A 10,696-nucleotide genomic window follows, 5' to 3' on the forward strand; every position below is an offset into this window, starting at 1 on the left:
TCTTTCCCTCCCTGAGCATTATATTTCCTTCTTCTCCTTTCCTCATCCCCCCATCTGCTTGTTTCGCAGGACTGGCTGACGAGATTTGGGTATCTGCCTCCTCCGGACCCCGTCACGGGCCAGCTGCAGACGCAGGAGGAGCTCACCAAGGCCATCACTGCCATGCAGAGGTTCGGGGGGCTCGAGGCCACGGGGGTCCTAGGTCAGTGGTCATGACCCCTCCTCTCTCTGATGCACAGGGGTGGCTCCTCGCAGGTCCTGGAGGAGAGGGGCCTTGGTGCTGGGTTGTGGAGTGGCATCATCTCCAGGAAAAGCTGATGTGGGGGTAACATATGGCCCAGTTTGCAGCTGTAAGAGTAATTACATGGCTCAGGTGCTCTGTTGCCTTGTGCTTTCAAGAACCTGAGGCAAGCAATTCTTTCACCAGACCCACACACCCCTGGGGTTCCTGTCGTGCTTAAAATAACTCCTGGTGTACTAAAAAAAAAAAAAAAAAAATAGAAAAAAAACAAGGAAAAAACAAATAAAAAACAAAGGATCAAACCCAAAACAGAGAAACTAAGGCTGATAGGTTGTCCTTAATTGCAGCATCACGTTGGGTTGAACAAATTTTGTCTATTTTGTCTATAATTTGTATCTGTATGTATTCTCGTTTCTTCCCTACTGGGGCACAGGGTGGGGACAGAGCTAGTGTCACATCACCCTGGTGCTGTTCACCCCAGCCTGTGACACACAGAGCCACGAGGTGCCTGCAGGGCTGGTGGGAGTCCCCTTGGTTCTCTCTGAGCCACAGCCACTCCCAACCCTGCCGTGGTCACCCCCGGGCAGCTGAGAGCCTGTCACCCTCCCCAGCAGCTCGGGTGGCCAGCAGGACAGGGCAGGGGGTGGCTTCTGCCTTGTGTGGGGGCAGGGGGGGGCTTCTGCCTGATGTGGCAGCCACATCTGGCTGGGAGGGAGCAGCCCGAGGCCAGGCGTGTGGCATGGCACAGCTGGGGCTGTCCCTCTGCACATCCTCCCGAGGGCAGGAGGCAGCCAGCATCTCCCCAGCCTCAGAAGGGTGCCTGGCTGCTCCCCTCCCTCTTCTGCTTGGAACAGAATTAACAAGGAGCCACTAATTAGTAGGCACATCTCCATCCGTGCTGGTGCCCCCGGCAGCCCTTCACTGGTCCCCTGGAGCAGCTGCCACTCCAGCAACCGCTGGCCCGTCGCTGGGACCTTCCCTCCCTGCTCTTAATTGAGCACAGGCAATTATCTCTCCTCCACCTTATCAGAAGCTGCAGGAGGCCCGGCAGCAAGGATCACTTTTCAACTACACTCTTATTTTCATTTTTGGAGGAGGTGTTCAAAACGGGGCTTGGGGGGTGCCCAGGGCAGGGACATGGGTCTGCATCTGAAAACAAAGTGGAGAGGTAAAGCCAGCATAGAAAAGGGGTGAAGAGACAACTCGTCTGCCTTTCAGCAGGTGGGAATAGGAGCTTTAAGTTTGCATTTGGTTTTAGAAATAAATAAGAAGGAATATGAACATTTTCCAAATGAGCTCCTAGCTGAACAGAGAGATAATTTATTTACATGTGGCTGTCTCTCTGCTTTGCCAGAGGAATAATGGGAAATTAAGCAAGAGAGAACAAAACAGAATAATTAAAAAATTATGTTTTATAATCAAAGCTGGCCACAAGTGGTTTTCCACACCAGTTTTCGAGATCTGTGAAGTGTCACACAGGAGGTAACCTGCTGCATTTTCTGTTGAAATCAATAAACCTGGCTGTGGATGCTAACAGCAGAGCTAGCACCTAACCCCCCATCCGGGGGTGTCATTTCCCCTCACCTCCTGACAGCTCCAGCTGGGGGGTGCTTTGAGGAAATGCCTTTTCAGCAAGAATTGGTGCCATTGGTGGGTGCCCCCATGGCACGGAGGGGGCTCAGCACCTCATCGTGGCATCATGGGTGATGCTGGGGCCAGGACCATGCCCCAGGGGCTCCCAGGCACTGCCTTTTGCTCTGCTGATGCATCCTCAGCACTTCCCCTCCCTTCTCCCTGCACCCTTCCCTTCTCCCTGGGATTTCTTAACCCACCATTCCCATGATTTCTGAATTTTCCCCCAACCCTAGACGAGGCCACGCTGGAGCTGATGAAGACCCCTCGCTGCTCACTGCCCGACCTCACTGCTGTGGAGAGCAGGAGGAAGAGATTCACCCAGGCTCTCACCAAGTGGAGCAAAAGGAACTTGTCTTGGAGGTAGGACTTCTTCCTCCCCTGTGGAAATGGAAACAGGGCTTTGTGATGAGTTTCAGGGTGATGGGTTGAAACCCCTCCCTCCCAGGACTGCGGGTCACAGATGGCAAACAAGCTGATCTCTGTCCCACCAAGTCCTCTGCTTTTTGGGACTCAGTTTTCCCCCTCAAAGACCATGTGCCACAGTGATTTTTCCTCCAAGAAGAGTGAGTACCATGAGGCACTCGTGCTATCCTGAAAACACAGGGGGATGCTATGCAGAAATCTCCTTATTAATAACAAACTTCTCTTCGATCCTGACATAGCCCCTAGAGCGAGTCCACCTCCCACTGCAGTAACAAATCTCAGCTTGGCTCTCGCTGTGACATGTGTTGAAGCTGTGGCCTTACAGGGATTTGGTCCATGTTCCAGCACATCCCTCTAAGACCTTATTTTCAGCAAAGATAAACTTAATTGAGCTTCAGTAAGAAACAATTTTGGCTCATGGATGGCTTCTCACGGTGAAGTGACCCACGCTACGGAAGCTCAGCCTGTCCCCATGTCGATCAGCCCCTTCTTGATGGGTAAGAGAAATAAATTTCCTATTTCAGAGAGGAGATGTCCCTTGGGGTGAAGCAGTAAAAGCTGCTCTGATGTCCTGCAAGCTGCCAGAGCCAGTGCAGGGGGCATGGCTCGGGCACAGCCCTCCTCCAAGCATTGTTGGGCTGGATGAACCCGAGCTCCAGTGCCCACAGTCCCAGGCTGGAGCGAAGCATGGAGAGGAGAAGGGGTCAGGCTGTTCTGGTGGACACAGCCCTGGGACACCACCCACCTCCCACCCCCTGGGAACCCTGATGCTGCGACAAAGACTGCCATAAAAAGGGGGGTTAGGTCTGAGACAATTTTATGTGGATGACATAAAAAAAATCGATCTCCCGACAAACTCATTTCTGCCTTTTACTCTTTCATCCTTTCCAAGATCTTGGCTTTTGTTCAAGGCAGGGCTGTATTTTATAACTGGAGGTTGTATAAGCCAACTGAAGGCTATAGCATTATAGAACCTCCAACACAGTATTTACATCTAATACTTGAGATTAAAATAGCTTTTTTGAAACTGCCATGAAATTCAGCCAATAGAAACATAAAGTTTTACACACTTACCTTTTACACATTGATTGAAGATGTTTTAAAAAAACCAAACCAAACCAAATTCTAGTATACCATGCATTTAAAAATTGTAGAAAAACCTGAGCAATTGAAGGGCTGGAATAAACAGATAAGCAAAGCTGCACGGAAAGATGGTCACTGGCACTGATGAAGAAGGCAGTGTTTGGAAACAAAATGTTGTAGGCATGCACGTTGCCCAGATTTCTTCTTTTTACCCTTGAGTAGGGCTAACCTGTGGGACTGAAGGGCTCAGGGGACAAAACAGTACAGGCTGCATCCTGCACAGCCTGTGGTCCAGCCTCAGAGCATCCCAGTACAGCATCAGACACCTACGGTCTTCTGTGCCTCATCTCCGTGGGAAATTGCCTGGATATTACAGCCCATAAATCTCCTTTTCATGGGATTTTTGAAATGAATTTTATTTTCCCTGCATTGTGTGTAGGTAGCGGGGTGCAGCGAGGCGCCGAGGCAGTGCTGGGATGGGTTTGGGCTGCAGGCAGCAGCGTGCTGTGGATGCCCTCTGCTGGGAGCTGCCCACGGCCAGGGCCCCTCGCATCTGCAGCCTGGGGTTTCTTTTGCTAATTGTGCTTTATTGCTTCTAGTTATGCCCCCCAGACGCGGAATTTGCAGCCAGTATGTCTGTCCCAGTCTCCTTGCAGGGCTGGAAAGTGCAGCATCAGGGCTGTGCCCCCTCTCTGGGTGCTCTGAACTCCCCTGGGTGGGAGGGAGCCGCCAAGCTCAGCTTTCTAAATTCACCAGGTTTTTCCTTGCTGAAATCTCAGCCCGGTGCCAAACAGAGCTGACTTTCATCTGTCTTTAGCTAAGGAGGAGGCCCTGGTGGCGCTCGATCAAAGCTGCAGTCGTTGAGCTGCGATGCTCAGGACGTGCTGGGGCTGGAGCAAGGGCAGGCAGTGGAGGATGGTGACATCTGTCAGTCTCTGCCCATCCTCACGTCCCTGGCCTGAGCTGAGATGTGGATTTACTAAGGCACAGAATGGCACCTGCCAGGCAGGGACTGCAGGGTAAAGGTGTGCAATGGGGACAGCCCCTGGTACCATGTCCCCAGCCCCGTGATGGATCTGATCCTCCTGCTTTCCTCCACCAGCTGGTGACATCCCAGTCCGAGCCCAGCTGGTCACAGGCAGCCGTGCCCCCCGTTGTGTGGGGGTGGCAGATGCCTGAGGGGGGCAGGAGCTGATTTAGGGCTCTAGTAACTCACCCATCGCAGGCAAGTGGGACCCTGGTGGGGCAAAGCCCCAAAGGGCTGGTGCAGGGTGCAGGCAGGGGGCCTGAGGCTGGGCTGGGGTGGGCAGCCCAGTGCAGCCATCCTGCTCCAGCAGCCCCCCGAGCAGCTGTTCCCCTTTGCCATGGCAGCAAGCATCCACCCTTTCAGCTGCACCCTCTTCCCTCCCCCCACCCAGAAAAATCAGTGTGATTTTCTCAGGTTTATCAGGCCATCCTTTGCCTGCTGTGTTTGGCAGTTATTGGCATTTATTTTATTTCTCCGTGGTCTCAGGGCTGCGGAAGGGGAAGGTGCTTTCTTTAACCAATTGATTTCTCATACATCACCAGTGCTCTTCCATTTTTGTCTTTGGGAGCATAAAACCCAAAAAGGAGCCCAGAAATCAGAAGGACCACGAGCTCATCACCTTCCCTATGGTTTGGCAGGGGCCGTGGAGGAGAGACCTTTCTCTCCAGTTGGTCACATCAGGCTTTACCCGAGACAGGAGCTCTGTAAGGGGAGTCTCAGGAGGGATTAACACCCAAGAAGAACGAGCACTGCTTTCTGATGACTACCTACCCACCATTTACTACAAATAATAATAATGATAATCAAGGTAGAGGAGGAAGCTTCTATAGACCTGTCTGACTTTAGAAATGTGCCTCCCTTTCAGTGGAGCTGGATAATGCAATACCCATGAACATCCTATCAGCTTAAGTCTTCTCCTAATCTCATTGAAAACAATTAGCAGAGCTCCAGCAATCAAACCAGATGCTGAATTGAAAAACCCTGCTGGGATTCTCTTGAAAAACGACAGTGGGAATGAATAAAGGACAGGGGATTTTTCACTTACACCTGCAGCGTGTTAATAAAATGTGGGTCAGCTCAGAGGTGCAGGACCTTTTATAAGAAGTAAAATAAGTATCGATACTCTCTGCCTTAATCTAATGTTTCTGGAGTCAGGGGTTGGGATGAATGTTAATAACATTTGTCTCTTTAGACAGGGCTTTTCATCCACTGTCCTTTTACAAGAGAAAGCAGATTTATTGCCCTCACTCTACAATTGGGTATGGAGGGAAAGAAAAGAAAAGCAGCTCACATGGTCAAGCAGGGCTTGAGCAGGGAAGAGGTGGTTATGTCCCTGAATCTGAGTCCATGCCCTAGGCACTGAGATTTTCAAGGTAGGTCATAATTCCTGGAGTAGACTTAGTCAGTGAAGATTAAAGCAGCAAAGGGTTTACCTAAGAGGAGTGTTGTGGAAGATGAAGGCACCTAGTTAAAGAATATCTTGAAATCACGTGGCCTACTTTTGTAGTGCAGAGGTTTACAGCCAGCCACAGTCTCTTCTAGAAATTAAAAATCACTTGAAAATGGTCTTTTCTAATCCTATACTGCTGCTCTTTGTACCTCCATGCTGTCTTCTTTACAAATGCATTTTGTTTGAAGTCCTGTGATTGTCTGATGCTACCTGGATGCTAACCCATTTAGTTTAGTAGTTAAGGGTTCTCTTTGCCTAGAATAGTTTAGGGATAGCAAAGGAGTAGGTACGAGTAATTTTTGCTAATCTGACTATGATTTGTTTTGCCTCATACACTCATCTTTCTCCCACCATCTTCAGGACGGGGTTCCCAAGCTCTCCAGATAAACTGAGATTTGTGCTTGTTCTCATGAGTGCTTTTTTGTTGTGTCCTGGATTTAACCCTCAGTAGCTTTGTCCAGGTCAGGAGGTAGTACCCACCTTGGGCTGCACGTCTCTGAAGGTATGGGATTCATGCAGACATTTGTGAAAGCAAGAGCACCCAACCTCAGTTAGCAGGTAGTTTCTACCCCCATCTCTGCTTTATGGTGACTCCCAGTACCCAAATCACTACTCATAGGAAGAGCTTGAGTGGCCTGAGGTCCCTTTCTGGCACCTGTAATAGTGTCCAGAGGTTTAGCTGGGTCATTCCTCCACATTGGTGGAGTGGTGTAATACTGAGTAATGCTCTCTCAGCTGTATTATGCAGGAAGACAAGTGAGGTGATCATAATTGTGGCTTCAAAAACTCTGTCAAGCCCTTAATATTTCATGAACGCTTTGGTTGGTGTGCTGGTACACAAGAAATAAACTCTGTTATTACCAGGGTAGAGCTGGCCAGAAATTTTCCAGCAGGATTGGTTTTTGTCAATAATTACTCAGTCAACAGTGCATTTTCCTGGAGTGTGTTTATTTTTGCCAAAATTGTCAATGAAAGATTATCTAAACATACTCTTGTAGAAACCAAGGTGCCTTGTTGCATCTTTGCCTTTTCACCTCCTCTATTAAATCAGCAATATTAGGGATTGTTTCTCAAGGTTTGGTTATACAGGAAACATTGACTTTTTTCATGCCAGCTCGGAGCAAAAGGGTGGTTTGAACTGTGCAGCTGCAGGGCAAATGCCAGCACATGGCTTGTCCCACCTGCCTTCTCTGCCAGGGCAAGGCAGAGCTGGGCACCACTGGGCACCACGCTGCTGCAGCAGCTAGAAGAGCCCTGTGGTGGGTGCAGCAGTGTCAGAAGCCCCTGCTCATGGATGCTGCTTCTGCCAAGAAGCAAGAAAAGAGCTTCTCAACTACAGTGCTCCACCAGATAACCCGGCTCCTGCAGGCAACAGGCTGGAGGCATTTGGAATGTGATTTACATGAAATGCATCCTTCCCTCTTCCTCCTCGTTATGGATTGCAGCCTCAGAGACTGCTGGCAGTGTACTGGCTTCATTGTATATTTTATACCTCCAGCAGACAGGCTGGGAAATATATGGAGGCAGCAAATCCATACTGGATTTCTCTGCGTGTGTAATAAGAATTATTATCCCACTGTTTGTGGCAGGAAGAGTGATGGGCCTATGTGTGGTGCAAAGGCTTCAGAAGTCAATAATCTTTGCATATTTGGGTTGCACTTGGAACGAGTAAGTGGGGAGAAAATAGCTGTCAGTAGGTCTGAAAGGGAGCCTGAAAAGAAACAGTGGGCAAGCTCTGGAAAGGGACAAAGAAACCCCAATGTGGTGTTGGTGTTTCCGAGGCTGGGCAAGGGCAGCAGAGCATGAAGAGCGGCTCTGAGGCTCACTGCCACCTGGTACAGCAGGACTGGGAGATAACAGGGCTCCAATCCTGCTTGTGTTTCACACATGGGATGTTTCACGCTCTAGTAGGCAAGACTGGCTTGGCATTTCCAGCAGACCCAAAATCAGCATCTGAAATCCTCATAGCTCGTCATCCAAGGTGATCCCAAGACTTAAAGACCTGTTTTTAAAGGGTGTTGGGATGCTTTGGGGGAGTGCTAAGAGCTCTGGAGGCCTCACCAAGGCTGTGTAACATCACAGGCACCTGCAGGCCCCTTCCTGGTGCTCCTCAGAGAAGATCATTCACGCTGCTGACCCATCCTCTTTTCTGCCCTGTTCCAGAGTTCGCACCTTCCCAAAGGAGTCCCAGCTGGGCCACGACACCGTCCGAGCCCTGATGTACTATGCCCTGAAGGTCTGGAGTGACATCACCCCCCTGAACTTCCACGAAGTGGCGGGGAACAACGCCGACATCCAGATAGACTTCTCCAAGGCAGACCACAACGACGGCTATCCCTTCGACGGGCCCGGGGGCACAGTGGCACATGCCTTTTTCCCTGGAGACCACCACACGGCAGGAGACACTCATTTTGATGATGATGAGTACTGGACCTTCCGATCGTCGGGTAGGTCAAGGAGGGAGAGCTGCAGCCAAACCCGAGGGCTCCCAGTTTCCCTCTTCTGCTTTAGTGGTTAGAGTGGTTTAGCCTCTGTTACACCTTCACCCCAGGCATGGAGATCCTGGCCTCTTCTTCTGGTTCCCAACTCTGCCTTGCTAGCAGGAGGATAACACCTAGCATTGAGGACCTTCTATGTCCCTTGAAGCCTCGGTGGCATTTTTGTGTTTCTGTCCATCGCCTCAGGTGCTGGAGCTCTGGGATAGGGGCTGCGTTCTCTGGGGTGTCTTTTGGGTGGCTTTGCTGTCACATGTCCCAGGTTCCTATTTTTAAAGTATATTTATAAGCTGGCCTGCATGGGAAGAGCTCTGTGGTCTGCAGGGAAAAGGCCCCTTGAGAACACTAGGTATTTCCTGCCATCACACATCCGTTACCTGACATGGGGATGGTTGCAAGTTACAGTTTTATTCTTTTTATTTCTTTTATTTCATCTCATCTGGCTAGAGCAGAGTTTTAATAAGCAGAGGGACGTTCAGAAACGAGTGCTCCTCAGCTGTGTGAGCCATCTGTGGGGATCAGGTCCCCAACCTTTGTGTCAGTCGCGTTTTGAGCCAGTGTCTCCTCTGCAGTCACCAGCTGCTAATTTATTTGTCACGCCACCTCCTCCACCAGCCTCCCAGTGGGCTCCTGCTGCTTCAGCTTAATGATTTCGTTTAGATCTAATCATCTTATCTGAAAACAGCTAATACCTTCTTTCTCCCCAACCCCCTCCTCCCTGACCAGCAGTTGACCTCAGCCCATCCCCGCTGAGGGTTTGCAGGCAGGAGTGTGCACCAGACGTGCTGGAGGAGGTCTGAGGTTAAGGCTAAAGATCTGGACAGGCTAATCCTTCAGGATTGAACCTGCTCCTTGGTTCATGCTGCTGCACAACCCCAACCATTGGGTCTAATGGGGAAGAAAAAAGCCCCAGGAGCTCTGCTCTGCAGACATAGATGGCAGAGGCAAGAGCTGAGGTCTGGTAGCTTGCCACAGCAGATGTGTTACGTGATGAAGTAAGGAGTGGTGCCCCTTTTGTAGCTGGTGGTTGGGAAGCCTGGTTGTGAAAAAGGTTCACCTGGAGGAGCAAGCTCAGGGCTGGTGGCCCTGTGGGAGGACCCCTCCAAGCACTGCCAAGGGACGAGGGGATGATCCTGATGGTGAGGAAGCTGACCTCTATCTTGAAGGTGTTGGAGCTATCCAAGCCTCATCTTTTATTTATTTGGTTCTCCCTCGTGATTAAAAAATAACAGCTCAGTAGGTGATACAAAAATATCCCCAAGGCTGTCAGTTTGGCATTAAAATGTCAGGAAGCATATGTCTTGTTCTCTCCTAGCGCCGGGGGAAGCAGCAGAGGTTATAAAAATCCTGGTGGTTTACAGGCACTGTAAATAATTGCCATCAAGGAAAAAGGCAGAATTGGGCAGAGGGGCAGCAGTGGCATGGGGGCTGGGGATGCATGGAGCAGGATTGGTCCCGTGCAGCTTCCGAGGGCAGCTCGGGATGGGTCTGTGTGTGGGTGTGGTGTGAGGTACTAGGGGTTGGGCTGCAAATGAAGAAATGTGGGGAAAGAGAGTAGAGAAAGCTCAGAGTGAGGAAAAAAAGTTACCAGAGGAGGTATCCACGTTCAACGAAGGGCCCAGTGTGGTGTGTGGGGATCAAAGGGTTTGCCCAAGGGAGCAGACCCCAGAGGTGCAGCACAAAGGGTTTGCCCAAGGGAGCAGCCCCACCAGCACAAAGTGTGGAAGGGGAGAGGAAGGGCAAGTCCTCTGGAAACAAGCTGGATGTGGTCACCTGCTGCTCCTGCCATTTCCAGCCAGGACAGCAGTTAGAAGAGCAGGGTGGGTGGCCGATGGGCAGGTGAACAGCTCTGTGTCTGTGTGCAGGGGATTTGGCCAGGGCAGCAGCATGCAGAGCCACGTTACAGAATCATAGAATCACTGTGGCTGGAAAGGACCTCTAGGATCATTAAGTGCAATCTCCATCCCAGCATTTCCCTAACCACTGGACCATAGCCTCAAGTGCCACATCCACTCGTATTTTGAACCCTTCCAGGGCTGATGACTCCACCACCTCCCTGGGCAGCCACTTCCAGTGCCCAACCCCTCTCTCAGTGAAGAAATTCTTCCTAATATCCAATCAAAACCTCCCCTGGCTCAACTTGAGGCCATTTCCTCCCATCCTATCATTATTAATTTGGGAGAAGAGTAAAAGACACTTTGGCATAATTAGTCAGAAAGTAGATCATACTCATGAAAATGCTGCATGAAATTTTGAGTTGATTATACCAAAAAGGACAAAATGAACAGTTCAGATTGACGAAAAAAGAAAACAAACAAAAAACCTGGAACTAATTCAACAAA

The 10,696-nt window shown here is 50.2% G+C and overlaps 1 protein-coding gene across 1 annotated transcript in view; it reads left to right on the forward strand.

The window, feature by feature from the left end:
- Positions 1-69: 69 nt before the first annotated feature.
- The window catches only part of MMP17 (matrix metallopeptidase 17 (membrane-inserted)), a gene marked incomplete at both ends in the record, with an annotated part of 19,498 nt that continues 8,871 nt past the window's right edge, over positions 70-10,696 (forward strand). Inside the window, 3 exons of the mRNA XM_008944519.1 lie at positions 70-202; positions 2,110-2,236; positions 8,023-8,306. Coding sequence (XP_008942767.1) covers positions 70-202; positions 2,110-2,236; positions 8,023-8,306 — 544 coding nt within the window. The remainder of the gene's footprint in view (positions 203-2,109; positions 2,237-8,022; positions 8,307-10,696) is intronic.

Source organism: Merops nubicus, unplaced genomic scaffold (genome assembly GCF_000691845.1).
Source record: "Merops nubicus isolate BGI_N331 unplaced genomic scaffold, ASM69184v1 scaffold33777, whole genome shotgun sequence".
Taxonomy (NCBI): Eukaryota; Metazoa; Chordata; class Aves; order Coraciiformes; family Meropidae; genus Merops; species Merops nubicus.